This window comes from Diadema antillarum, unplaced genomic scaffold, assembly GCF_040938485.1.
Source record: "Diadema antillarum isolate AM-2024a unplaced genomic scaffold, OU_Dant_1.0 scf00000091, whole genome shotgun sequence".
Taxonomy (NCBI): domain Eukaryota; kingdom Metazoa; phylum Echinodermata; class Echinoidea; order Diadematoida; family Diadematidae; genus Diadema; species Diadema antillarum.
Genome location: NW_027270980.1, coordinates 2,370,726 through 2,386,022, shown reverse-complemented (window position 1 = coordinate 2,386,022; position 15,297 = coordinate 2,370,726). Strand labels below are relative to the sequence as shown.

At 39.8% G+C, this 15,297-nt stretch overlaps 1 protein-coding gene across 1 annotated transcript; it reads right to left on the bottom strand.

Moving 5' to 3' along the window:
- Positions 1-4,689: 4,689 nt before the first annotated feature.
- On the bottom strand, positions 4,690-15,068 carry LOC139718196 (E3 ubiquitin-protein ligase FANCL-like). Its single transcript, XM_071629677.1, is given in 12 exon segments — positions 4,690-5,028; positions 6,932-7,048; positions 7,560-7,687; positions 9,657-9,699; positions 9,701-9,741; positions 10,002-10,152; positions 10,798-10,866; positions 11,527-11,623; positions 12,134-12,364; positions 12,805-12,863; positions 14,014-14,121; positions 14,971-15,068. Coding segments are annotated over 11 exon segments (1,137 nt in total). The 5' UTR covers positions 14,095-14,121; positions 14,971-15,068; the 3' UTR covers positions 4,690-4,908.
- Between the last annotated feature and the right edge of the window lie 229 nt (positions 15,069-15,297).

The following is a 15,297-nucleotide window of genomic DNA, read 5'->3' as shown; positions in this document are numbered from 1 at the left end:
TCAGCGCAGGGCAGTACCTGGGCCACAAGGTCACGCCGACGGGTTGCCACAAAGGGGAGAGTTCAAGCCATTGGCGAACTGGCTAAACTGACGGACGGCAAGGAACCACAGACATTTCTGGACATGATCCTCTATTATGCAAAGTTCCTGATAAACCTGCCAACCATGCTTGAGTCACTTGATTGTCAGTTGCGAAAGAACGCACTATGTTTATTGGGACAGGAACAACGAAACGCGTTCTGAAAAAAGGAAACGCTCAAGACAGCAAAGGTACGAACGCACTATGACAGCAGCAAACCACTTGTTCTCATCACTTGCAACCCTTGCCCATACATGAAGGAAGACGGAATGGAAAAGCCAGTAGATCACACATCCCGTAGCCTGAATGATGTAGAGAGAAATATTACAAACAAGGAGGAGGATCAGGAAATCATCTTTTAGGTGGAAAAAGTTTAACACCTACGTATATAGGGCGACGAGTCATCAAAACGAATCACAAACCGCAGCTTGGGTTGTTTAACGACAGGAAGGCCGTTCCAGCTAGGATTCGCTAGTCGTTTAGCCCTCGCAGCGTACAATAAGGATCTCGTGCACCAGCCGGGTCTGACCATCTCCAACGTAGATGCGCTGAGTCGACGTGGAGCAAGCACCGATCCCAAGAGATATTGTCTTGCTGATGACCGAGATGGAAAAAAAAAATACCGGTAGATCCAGCGCGAGTGAGAATCATGACACAAACATATCCAATGTTCTCGCGTGTTTGCAACTTCATCATGAATGGGCGGCCGGAGAAACCACCTGACGAGAACTTCAAGCCCTACTTCGGCTGAAAAAGCGAGTTGAGCGTGGAAGAAGGATGTCTGTTGTGGTGTACTCGCGTCGTACTCCCATCCCAATGCCACGCTCAAATGCTTGAAGAGGTACATGATGCACACCCAGGCATCATCAAAGTGAAGGCTATCTATCGAAACTGCGTGTGGTGACCCGGAATCGACAAGGACCTCGAGAGAAAAGTCTGAGCATGTGCAACGTCAGGCACATAAAAGGGAGCCGCCAGAAGCACCCTTCGCAGCCGTGGTCAAGGATACATGTAGACTACGTGGGTCCTGTATTAATGGGAGGAAAAATGTTCACAGAGCTTATCGATGCCTACTCGAGGTGGATAGAAGTGCATATCACGAATGAATCTACAAGCGATGTCACATGCGACGGTCGTAGCAACATTTTCACAACAAATACCCATTGTCTACGCACATGTTGGTATGGGATAACGGATCGCATCATGTGTTTTACCATCAACGACATACGGGCTCGCAGATAAAGCGCGCTGTGCAAAGAGTGAAATCAGTGTTTTCTTTTTTTCTTTTTTTCGCAAGATGACGGGACCACTACATACCAGAATCACACATTTCCTCATCACCTATCACTTAAGAAAAGAGCTGACATGGCAAACGCCCCGCAGTAAAGAGAAAAACTGGTACTCGTTAATCATGCGGTGTCGAATGAACGTGCTAGCATCGCGCAAAAGTAGTTCGCACAGAATTCCACCACGATTCGCGACCGATTCGTGAGTTCCGGGAAGAAGATTAAGAACGTGACTGGTACGCAACCACATAGGAGGTCATCGGTGATTAACCTGCTGGGTCCTATCACACGTCTTGGTCCAGTGTCCTATGAGGTGGACGTTGAGGGTCACGAGAAGCAAATCTGGAGATGTCTAACTGAATGCGAAGCGGCGACAACTCCTCGAGGAGAAATCGAAAGTGACATCCAATCACGAAATCTACAACGAAACCCAGTTGCTCGAGCAGCGTGTCTGCTCGTGATATGCCCTATCTCTCACCAAGAACTAGTCTTAAGAATGACAATTAAAAAAAAAAATAAAAAAAAAAATGATAGTGGTTTTTACGTGAAAACATCATGGACCCATGAAGATCTCAATAACTTACCCAGTTAGACCAGTCCAACACTTCCCGATATGGATCCCACAGTTATCACAACACAGGGAATTTTGAAACTTTTCAAAGAATTGAAACTATATAAACCACCAGGTCCTGATGGGATTGTACCTCTGGTCTTAAAGAAATGTGCTGAATTTGTCGCTCCACTGTTACAACAAATTATCCAAAGGCCCATAGACACAGGAGAGCTACCTGACAATTGGTTTCAGTCAATATTTCTCAAATATTCAAGTAGGGCAATCGATGTAACCCAGGAAATTTCAGACCAGTTTCATTGACGTCTATCCCGTGTAAGATTTTAGAGTCACGTTAACAGTACAAGTAGACATCTGACGTTAGAAAGATAGATTTAGTTTTGGAATGGGTCTATGCCTAGGCCTATAGAACAGTGTTCTATAGTTCTTTCAATGTAAGGCCAAGACTACAATACAGTCCCACAGATTCTTGGAATAGAGATCTACATGTAGGACTAAAGTGAATGATCGAGTCTTGGAACAGATCTGAAAATAAGGCCAGGACTAATGAGGACAGTCTTGGAACAAATCTAGGAATAAGGTCAGGACTATTGTGTCTGCACAAGAAGTATTGTGTCTATATAAGAACAACATGTCTCATTCATTTCATAGTCATTCTTCCCTTCCCAGACACTACATCCATCTCACAGCCACCCTTCCTCAGTAAAGCTCCTTATCAGTTTTCTGGTTTCTTTCTCTGGTCAAGATCAACTAATCTTCTAACATGCTGACAGCCACTTTCTATTCCCACTTCCTTTCCGGCACCCCCTGCCATTTGTCTTGTAAACAACCACAGGAAAGTTACCAGGAAAATGTTTTGTAAACATGATGTACAGTGTAATTGCGTTGGAATATATTGGAGAACAGTGAATAAAGAAGACACTTGCATTCTGACTCCAACATGAAGCAGTCATGCCTCTATCATTTTCCTGAGTCTATAAGCATCTAACTACTCCCACACAAACATAAAATTTAAAAGAACAAGTAAACATCTACAAGACTACAGTAGGGCCTACAGTCCCGCAGAGTCTTGGAGGAGAGGTCTAGGACTAAAGTGAATCATCGAGTCTTGGACCAAATCTAAAAATAAGGCCAGGACTAATGAGAAAAGTCCTGGGATGGATTTGAAAATAAGGCCAGGACTAATGAAGAAATTCTTGGAACAGATCTGAAAATAAGGCCAGGACTAAAGTGAATGACTGAGTCTTGGAACAGATGTAGGAATAAGGTCAGGACTAAAGAGGAAAGTCTTGGGCTTGAAGACAAAGATTTAATATAAAAGATGTGGGAATAGCTCTAAGTGAAAGTACCGTTAGACATACTACCCAGGCCAGGACTAAATATTGCTTGGGATTGGATAATGGTCTTCAACTTCAAGGAAGGACTGTGTTTCAGTCATCTGGAAAATTCTGCTCACTTTGCAAAACATTGCAAAAAGAGGTTGACGCATAGCATTTGCAGTAAGTTACATCCCACAGTGCTGCACACGGAATGGAAGACAGATCCACCCAAGAAGGAGAAGAACAATTCAGAAAGGTAAGCTGGCACTCAGCAGGCTAAAAAACCAGAGGCTTCTGTCATGACTGCACAGCAACCACAGCAGAACAGCCAGAGTCAGAGCACAAAGCAAGAAGTGGCATCAAACACCATAAAGTGCAGCTTCACAAGTTCTCCAGGCAATGACCCCTTGCCAGGCATTGTGCCAATTAGAGTGCACTCGAGCAAGACATGGCAGGTGTGTAGACAGAAACATATGCATTCGTTGACTCAGGAAGGAATGCTGTCCTCTGCACAGAAAAATTGGTGAAAACTTTGAATCTGCAAGGCAAGAAGATCAACTTGCATATGTCCACCATGACAGATGAAAAGGTGACAACTAGTCAAGTGCTAAAAGATCTAGAAGTCATGGATCTGCAGGGAAGCAACACCATCCAGCTGCCTGAAGTCTATTTGCAAGAACAGGCACCAGTAGACAAGGAAGATATTCCTACACAAGAAGACTTGCAGAAGTGGCCATATCTTCAGGTCATCGAAATGCCATCATTAGCGAAAAAGGCATGTGTTGGCTTGTTGATAAGAAGCAATGTACCCAGGGCAATGAAGCCATAAAAGAAAGATCATAAATTCAAACTTAAAACTGTGGAATGCAAAGCAGCAAGATTTGTCTGCAAGGACTCCAGAAGAACCAGTAGTGTCTCTTCCATGTTAGCAGAACTAGGGTGGAAACACCTCGAAGACTGCTGGGGTATTTCCACACTTTACATTTCTGCATAAATCTAATCATCCCATTGCTGCCGTAGACACTGACAGGTATCAAAAAGTATCTTCAGATGGAATCCCAACTGGGAAATCTTCTTCAATTTCTTTCTGTCACCCAGTGACTAGGAAGGACTATTACAAATATTCCTTCCTTCTAAGGACAATGGCAGAACGGAATCTTCTACCAACGAATGTATTGAAGGTCAAGAGTAGGTGATGTGAATATTTCAATTTTCATCCAGGGGCCAGTTTTAAATGCACCTCTTGCCACCTTGCAACTGCAACTCAATATCCCAGTTGCGGAGTCTTGTTTGATTTGTGATGAGAAAATCTTGTGAATATGAAGTGAAGAAACTGCATTATCCTTATGACATAGTTATCCAATATTTGATTCTGCGGTTTCAGTGCACGTACTGCATGCTGGAGAGAATCAAAAAGTTTTTTACTGGGTCTCAAGTAAGAAGATTTTTGGCTAATGCAAACTCGACCAACTACAATGTTAAAATCAAGATGGAGACAAGATAGAACATAGATTCAACGTTTGAAGGTTCTTTGACACACCAGGTAATGCCACCCTGAAAAAAGATGAGCATAGGAGCAGGCCTAGCCAAAGTACTACAGCACCATTTTGAATTTTGTCATACAGTTGTAAAAGTTTGTTGAAGTACAATTTATCATCTTTTGTCCAACTTCTTCATCGATATTGGCTTGCTGCAATATGGGCACTCCCCATACAGGGTATTGAATCCAAGACCTGTCATGTTCTGGCGACTCGTAGGAAGAGAGCAGAGCCACTGAAAAGCAAGAGAAATACAAAGATCATCACTGAAATTAATTCTCCCAAAATCAAAGTTGAACAACTCGATCATGATACAATGTAGACTTCTAAACCATGAGGACTCGGATTGTTTTAACTACATGCATTACATTCACTAACATGGGCATAATTACTGACACATAATAATGGAAAAGAAAAAAAAAAACATTACACAAATACCCACAATGATATCATTTGGGTTGATAGTGAGAAAAAAACAAACCTTCTATAGACTTATAAATACTTCATGAACTTCTACAAAGGTTAGTGATATTGGGGATAGCATGATTATGTGAATCACATTTTCCCCTCTTTTTTATTCTACATCATCAGCATTGCATTGATTTACCAGAATCTGGAAATGTCCAGTTTGGAAGTGTCCAAACTTACAAATTTCTTTTATGACCCAAATCATTAACCCTAACTTACCTGGGGGGGGGGGCATAATGGCCCCCCTCAACGAATTCCGCGACCATTTCGCCGCGTAAAATTTTTTGACCGCGCCGCTCACTGACTTTTTACTTTCAAGTCCCGCGCAACTTTTTAGACCAAATTTGCCGCGCCCAGGCATACCGTTCTGAAGCCACACGCCTTCAAAAAATTTTCGTCAACCCCAAAATTGCTCAAAAACGTGATTTTGTGTACAAAGTCAATACAAATTGTGTTTTTTCAATTAAATCATAAAAAAGATTCATATTTGTAATTTTAAAGGCTGAAATAAATTTATTTTAGTATAATTATGCTTCTAAAGATGTGTATGACAAATTCTGCTGAAAAAACAACAAAAACAACAGTTCAAAAAAACAAGGAAATAAATAAAAAATGATAAAACAATAAAAAACATAAGAAAGCAATTTTGATACTGAATTTTTTTTTTATGCACAAATGTTTGGAATGTCACTAGGAATATTTACACCAAAAATCAGCATTTCATAAGCTTTTATAAGCCAATTACAGACGAAAATGAGGTTTTTTGCATATATTTGCATAATCAATTAATTCAAAATAGAAAATGTAAATTTTTTGAAAATTTAACTGAACAGTCTTGTAGATTTCATCCAGCTTTATGTTCATGCAAAATTTTGCGGCGATCGCACGATCAACGGACGAGATCTGAAGGGGGGCCATAATGGCCCCCCAGGAATTCAAGCTTGCTAAATAGCCCAGGTAAGTTAGGGTTACATCATGAATGGTCATAATTCTGCATCACACTGTCAATCCTTGTATTGTAAGATTTGCATTTTCCTCTATGTGCCACATCCAAAGCGCACATATTTGTTCCCACTTTTTTTAAGAGCAACTTAGATTTACATTGTGTTTGTTTGGTTTTTTTCTGGTGAAACTGCAATATGCACGATGAGCTTTTTTAGTACTGTAAAAGTGGAAATTTTCGCACATTTCGCGCAACCAGAAGCGAGCGCAAAAATAAAAGCACGCAAATATTTTTGCTTGCCATATGTTCCAGTTAGCTGATGTCTTGATTCCGCGGAATTAAAAACTTGCGAAACTCTTACAGTAGTCCCCTCCATTTCCAACAGCCTACCTATCTAACCATTAAATACTACAACTTTAACGAATCTATATGACTTAGTTTAAATTATGCAACTGTTATGATATTACAATTCACTTACAGATTATGTAAATATTTGATATCATCACTTTGAATTCATATAATCATGCCGTGTTTTTTATTGTATATAATTTTGTTTGAAATTAAAAATATATGAAATGAGATGAAGATAGAGTGAGTGCACTGAAGGGAGTAGTTATCAAAGAGTTAGGAAATGACTGCAAATGCACTAACATCAATTTTTTTTTAAAATTGGAATTTCAACACAAGAGAACAGAGAAAGAATTGTAGAAGCAAAACTTGTGCATACCTCATGTAAACATGTCTGGTGAAATGGCTTATTGCACTGAGGATTGTCACAAACTTGGTCAGGGATGATACTATCCAGGCGATATGAGTAACAGATCCCACATTCTTCTGTGAAGTCCTGTTAGAATGAGAATAATCAACCATAGATCATGTTGAAAAAACAAGAACAAAAACCAATCAAGAGACCTGTGTGTCTAGCGCTCACCTGAGCGGCACATTTCGCCTTCATGACACCAAGAATTCAAACTTGGGCATTGCAGACCCCCCTCCCCTCCCCCCCCCCCCCCCCCCCCCACTTAATACTAGACACCCAATATGATATCTACAAAATTACAAATTGATTGAAAACTGAATACAGTTACTGTTGCTTTGTCTCTAAAACTCAATGAAACTTGTGATTGTGACTACACAAGCTGCTATGATTCTCACAAACTTTGCAATGGCAGAATTACCTATATTGACTTCCAAAATCATTGCTCATCGGAAATTCAAATATTCCTTTACATAACAAGGCCACTCAGAGTAAAATATGACACACACACTAACACACACGCAATATTAAAATTACGCAAAACAAATCAACATTTTACCTGCAAAACATATGACTGCATCAAAAGTATTACCGGTACCTGTTGTTGGGAAGACGATGGCAAAGGGAAGTCCACATCCAGAACACTACGCAAATTGGCCAGCAAACTTGCCGAACTGTTCCATGTGAGCAGGTTGACATTCAGATTGTGCCGAAGAGGACCGATTACTGCCAGAGAAGGTAGGGAAATGAGGATATGAGCAATACTTTCTTGGGACAAGATGGGAAAACACACACACACACACACACAACTTACATCAAATGAAGTATTTCAGCTGTAAGAGTTACTTGATACAGAAAAAAAAAATCATCCAACTATGAAGGGTTCATGGCCTCTGCAATATTCTTCTGGCATATACAATGTATGAATTGTGTGGTTGGTATTTGGTCTGTTCAGCTAAATTTACACCATTCATATCTTTCTGAAACAGATGACATATCACTATGGGCAAACAACAAAAGATAGGATGTTGAGATGATATCATTACATGCCTTGGCCATGTTTCTAAGCCTTCCAATCTCAGTAAAATAAATGTGGAGGTGGCCAACAAGTTACAGCAATGAGCATTTGGACAAATATGTTACCCATTTCTCAGTCTGGCAGTGAGAATTTGACTGTTTGTTTAAATGCTATTTCTGTTCCAGGTTTATAGAAAATAGGCTACAGGCCTATTGTCTCTTTCTTCATTTGCATATCATTAGAGGAGTCTCCATAGTGACAATCAATGAAAAACAAAACAAGAGAAGAGACTAATCATAGTATCTTGTGGTTATAATACATCAATCTATCATGATGATTATCATACCCAACATCTTCAAAAACCAATTTTGAAATGAAGATTGGATTTTGTCACAAGAATAATCCCGGATGCATCAAACACATGAGTTAAAAATCACACACTGTGGTATCCTGGTATGGCCAAGATTCTTCAGTTATAACTAAATCAGACTGTTTGATGGGGAAATGGTATGGTCACATATGTATGTCCAGTATGTGTTATTGTAACAAATGATTCAAAACTGTCGACGAAAAAGAATGGTCAAACATTGTTGCAATGACTTGCAAGAAAAAAGAGCTGCACTAACATGACATAGACTGCATCTATGACACAGACTGTCAGATCAGTCATATGTATGTGCTATACATGGAGTGGCAACTCTTTGCAATCCATGCAAACACTTTTGGGTTTTAAAGCGTAACAATGGGATGTCTAGTCTTCCTGTGGGCTTTGTAGCCATGCTGAGCAACTGCTCTATCTTAAAGACAAAGTCTGGTAAAGAAGAAAAACTTCTCATTTCATTGAATTACAAGCTGCATTTCAATGCAAAATTTTTAATAAAATACAACAATTTGTTTAGAACAGAATAAGAAAAGATAGAATAGATGGAGTGGCAACTCTTCGTAATTCATGCAAACATGTTGGGTTTTAAAGCGTAACAATGGGATGTTTAGTATTCCTCTGCGCTTTGAAGCCATGCTAAGTGTTGCTCTATCTTAAAGACAAAGTGTGGAGAAGAAGAAAGCTTCCCATTTCATTAAATTACAAGCTGCATTTCAATGTAAAATTTTGAATGAAATACTACAATTTTCTAGAACAATCTAGGAAGAATTCAGTTATACACATGTATTTCTGTTCTCTTCATCCTGCACAAACTGAAAGGAAGAGAAAACTAGTTCCTCTTAAACACTTGATATCTTTCATGATGCACACATTTGTGCATGTTATTTTCCCAACCTCTTAATCCGGCACATTAAATCGATCTTTCGAAAAAAGCACCCTGACACAGTGTGTTCTACCATGTTTTCTACTTTTTGCAGTTAAAAGTGTAATTTTCACACTGCAGAACTTGAATTGCTGCTCCAATTCAAAGCAGATACATTTCATCGTTGCCAGCACATTGAAAGAGAAAGCAAAGTGCAGCAGGGTTAGGTCTTTTGTGCTGTAAGAATGTGAGTCCTAATTACTGATGTGCTCTTTTGTCAAAGCATCTGGATACTACTTTTAGTTTAATAATCAAAAGACAAGCGCATAACTTCTCAGCAGAGTCATGCATGACATTAATGGCGAGCAATTAGTTTCTACTCCATCTAAAGAGCACCTCCCTGGTTAGCTGGCGTAGGATTGGTTGCACCTACCATGCTCCGCCCCGAGAAACCTGCACTGGGGCAGCATGTGGGGGATGGAAGGGATCAACGGTGATTTGAAGTGACGAGTTGTTCCCTGTAATAAAGAAACAGAGGCACTCTTGTGAAGAGACACCGAGAGATATCCTGCACACAAGAAACTGAACAATTCACTGGTGCTTTGGAGGAAATATCTGAGCTAAAACCTGTAGAAAGCATGGGGGAGGGCAGGAGAATATACGAGGTATGCTATCAATCTTACACAGATTCGGAGGTGTAGAAATAAAATATGCATCCCCCCCCCAAAAAAAAAAAAAAAAAGACAAAGAAAATGGTATTACAGGAGGCAATGCTAACCTAATGCTATTCTGCGGTGCACATCAGCTGGTCCAGGTTTTTCTGGTTCTAGGATCCAAGCATTGGCATCAATCTCCGCCATCTCATCCCAGAATGGCTGGTACTGCTTCAGGCATCCTTCAAACTGGCTGAGAATATCCCGCAAGGTGCACTGTAGAGAATGCCATCAGCCACATGATTTAAATTCTTTTTTTTTTAAATGAATACGATATGTTAACATTGTAGTGGTAAGCATTTGTAAGTATTTCTTTGTGAAAACATAGAAATATATACCACGCCAATCAGAGTCTACAGAGTCAGTACCTCAGTAAGTGCTTGTATGGCAGCTCGTATATGAATGCATCCATCTTGCGTGTTTTGTTTTGTTTTGTTTGATTGATTATTTGTTTGTATTGTTTTTTGTTTGTTTTTGTTTTGTTTTGTTTTGTTTTGTTTTGTTTTGTTTTGTTTTTTTGGGGGGGTATCATATGTTTTACTTACAGTTCTGAAAGAGAGCAAAATGTGCAGTTTTCATGGGTTACACATATAGCATCCAAGAGGAAAGTAAAGCCATCACAACCTGAGACAAAAATCCTTGGGTGAATGGCTCACAGATAATCAAGTATAATGACGCTGAATGTTGCATAGTCTTGCCTATTTCCCATTTGGTATGCATTCATATGTTGTAAAGTACAACGGTACACAAAATAATTTTTGATATCAAAGCAAAACATATACATCAAAATGCAGTGAACCGCACTACATGCTTTTAGTTTCTTCTAATGATATCTTTATCATGGCCACTACCAGCACTCACCTTGTGGTTCCAGTGCAGTTCAAAATCTCCTGGCAGATTTGTACAGCATGTTGGGGCTACAGAAGGATACTGTATGGATAGAAAGAGGACATCTTGTCAAAACTGTGACATTGGCACATATACGTGTGTATATGAATACATGTTCACATACATATAAATCTTACACTATGATGAGAACACTAGTATTGATAATAAATGAAGAAACTTTGAGTGACCAGGGTCCTGCTTTGTTAAGATTCAAATTGTCAAAACTACATAATCAAATCCTACAATTAAAGATAAGACACCATGAAAGTTGTATATTCCTTAAAAATGAATTAAAAAAAATACAGCAGTATTACTACAATGCTAGTCATTGTCACATGCAGTTGGGTTAAAACTGCACCACAATATCTAAATCATGCAAAATAACATGGGCTGCTAAGGTGAAAATGATGATTATCATCACATGATGAAGTCAGGATGCTTTACACAGATTTCTGTGGGGGCAAGCTGATGTAAGTGGACCATGACAAACACACTCCTGTTTTCATCGATCTCAATTTAATTTTCTTGAATTTAAATCTAATGAAATACATGGGACCCTTCTTGCAGAGTTGGAGTATTAGCACTACAGTGTAGATATGGCAATCAATAAATACAAGCCAGAAATAATTTTGCCTTAATTGGTACACTGCTTTTAAGCACACTCATAAGCACTCTATGAGATGCAGGAATCTATATTCATACTTGCTGGTGTAGTTGAATCTTGATGGTGTGGGTAGTGCCTGAAATTTCCTTGGACAGTAGCTCAAGCCTTTTGAAGTCAGCGTCAATGTCACTCACTCTGTAGCAAAACCAAAATTTAAACACTGAGCAATTACATACACAGATGTGATACATGACAAAAACCACAAATGAAGAAACAATAAACAGAAACTGGCATTTATACATGTACACCCTAACTCAGTTTGTTGCATGCCACAACTCGTATGGTTATAATCAATTTAAACTGCACAGTTGTACTCTGACAGAAACTCCAGAATGTTAGCATCATTCAAAGAGCAATTTCACTCACATTTGCATACATTGTATGTTTATCAGGTACTTTACATTCAACTACAAGTATTTCCATTACATTTTACACCAAAATGCGCTCCTGCAATGACCTAAAACTCCTTGCAAGCTCTATAAAGATTCTCTTTGGCTGTCTTAGGTTTGTCATCACGTATATAATATCAGCACATAGCCCATGAATGCGATTGAAGTTTGTGTCACTGTCTTTTTAAATGGCCTTTTATGACTTGCTGTTGTGGAGGATCATCATGACCATTTCTTTATAGGCATCCAAACTTGCCTCTCCCAGCCTATATCCCCGACTTCTTGGACTATTCTCGAGTACAGAGCCGAGTCATCAGCCAGTTTCAGAAGAGGCATTCCCGTCTTGCAGCCCTTTTTCTTGGAGGCCTCCAGCAGGCTGCAGAGCTCTTGAATGAAATTCTCTGGGTCGGTCGCCGACTTCAGCCTACTCTGGATCATTTTTCTGTGTTTGCGTAGATGGCGTTCTAATCTCCAGTCTCCCCACACTCTGTCCGAAAAACAAGAAAGAAGTACTTACACAAATATCAGGACGTGGCTCATTGATGTTTTGGAAGACCAGTGAGGCCAGAAAACTTTGAAAGAACTGTCTAAATCTTGTTCTAAATGGTTGACCAGACATTTGAAGGGCGAGTATAAGACTGAATATAAAATCTTCGCAACACAATTTATTCACTCTGAAATGCACATACACAAGGATTAGTCATTTCTTAACTGCAGCAGCTTAATCCATTTAAACTTGACAAAAAGAATTAAATACATGTTCATTCTGATGCCAAATACCATCTGTAGGCAAAATGTAAAAAAAAAAAAAAAAAAGAGAGAGAGATATGCAGAAGGATGTTACTATGTTTAATTCAATAACTGACACAAAATGCATAACAGGTGAGGAAGAAAGAAGGAAAGCAGTTGGAATATTGAGAATAGCACCTTGCGCCATGGAGGCATTTATCTAGAGGAAGCTCCAGATGAATCTGATGCTCTTCTCCCTATTACAGCAAAAACAAAGAAACAAAACAATTAATGACATTGAAATGCGCATTGATACTCTTTTTTTTTTTTTTAAAGGGGAGGGGACTAGTGGCCAAAGTAAATTTATCCTATCACATTCTTCTAGAAGAAGATAAACATAGCAGGCAAACACACTCTTCTGATTCAGTGCATATTTGAGAAGATCGGTGGCATCGCTCACACATTTTCTGTTTTGGCTGTGTTGATGATGTCTTTTAGTTTCACAAGTGTCCCACTTGACTGCACATAACACTTCACTGTATTTCTTTTCATACATATGAAGGGAAATCATCACCATTCGCATCACTTGGTTCTAATGGTACAATCATGCAAGAATGATGACTTTTGCATGGGGTGGGGTGGGGTTTATAGTTGTTGAATTATGTACAAAAGAATTATTTCATAATCATTGCACATACTGTAAAACATGATATATTCGCGGCACGAAATTTTCGCGAATTGGAGCTGACGGCCTTTTTCGTGGCATGAAATTTTCGCGAATTGCCACTGGCGTCCAATGCATATAGTGTAGACAAGAAATTTTGCGTGCATTTTAATTTCGCGAATCTTGGCGCTCGCGAAATTCGCGAAATTAAAATGCACGCAAACAGTCCTCGTTTTACAGTACACAACACTGGACATGAAAGTCATATAAGGTGATATCTTTGCACTATCTAATTAATTTGCATATTGGTGATCATAAGCAAAATCAGTTTTGATATGAAGTTGGCTAAAATTAATGATTCCATATCTGTTTTTTTTCAATGAAACTTTCAACTCTTCAGCATGTTTGATTTCATTCTTCTTGAACATGATGAGGAATTCTGCTACTGTAAAAGTGGTTTCTTTCGCGTACAGAAACTTTCGCGGTTTCCATCGGTGCCGACTTTTTCGCGTGTGTTTAAATTCGCGGTCGGTAATGATAGAGTTGTAACAAGCCACGAGTTCAAAACATTTTCGCGTGATGTTAAATTCGCGGTTCAACCTCAAAGCGCGAAAAGCGCGAAAATAAAACCACCGCGAAAGAAACCACTTATACAGTATATAATCACACATTAGGCAGAAGTCATTATTCTGAGTGGAAAATGGAGGGTAACTAGTATGGCAGGTTATAAACAGTGAATTTACCTGGACTTTTATGATACCCATCCATACTGTCCTGTCAAGGTTCTGTGGAATGAGAACGTGCCAAACATCTCCTCGGCTCATTGCTTGCTCTGTTCTTGGGCCTGTTGTCTGAAAGGAAGTAATCAATTTAAAGGAAATCGAAGCCCAAATATAAATGTGGATTGAGTGAAAGCAGTCATATTAGAAACTCTACTAGAGCATGTGAAAGTTTGAGGGAAATTGGACTATCAAATCAGAGGTTAAACATTTTTGACATTTCTGTGCCATCATTGCTAGACAAGAAGACTACTATCATCGATCAGGTCGCAACGGAAAACATCAATACACAAAAATATAAGAAGAATCCAAGTCCCAGCATCATTTCATTTTTCATGAACTAGATGAGCTGTGATCGATATATTCCGCCAAGTGTAAAAGTGTCAAAATGGCAAAAACTCCATTTCTACTGGACATGGACTTGGGTCTCACTCTCAGACGCAAATAGTTCTATACTATTAAACTTATTACTAAATTAGAGGGTTCTAGTATAGTAATGTATTATTTACAGTTCCCACAGTCACAGAGAGCTAGACTCTAGATCAGAATCAGGGCCAGTGGCAGTGCGAGGGTACATGTACACTGCAGTCCTACTGTCTGTAGCTAGGGTTCTCTGACGTTAGCTAGACAGCGAGTAAAGTTCAACCCCGGGGCGCTCCTAGCTCCTCGTACACGTTTGGGCTGGTCCGGTCGCAGTTACATAGCGAGTAGGGCACCACAACTGACAAATAATTGGACACATGGGACTAGGGTGACGGGGAGAGTAATCTTCTTGCCTTTTTTTCTTCATGTAAGTAATAGAGATATTCCAGTGCAGCTCATTATATTTTAAATGGCCACAAGATATATTACAAATGATATAGTCGGATGGAAATGACACTAGAAATCGTAACTCGAGAATCTATCGTACATTAAACTCACCTGTAGCTCGCTTCTCCGCTTCTTCCCACCGTGTTTAGTGTTATCGTAGGAACGGTATTATGTAATGCGCATGCGATATGCAGCAGACAAGCCATATCTGATCAGCATGTAGCATAGCGCAGCAGCCATGCCTGCGTGCATGCATGCCTACGCCAGCAGCCAGCGCGCCAACAACCCGCGATCAAGCGAGAGCGAGCGAGAGAGCTAATCGTGCGCGCAGTATGTGTGGTGTGTGTGTGCATGCGCTGCCTCCATCACAGTGCTCTAGCTACGTGTATAATGCATGCACCATGCATGAAGAGTCACGTCGGTACATCGGTACGTAAA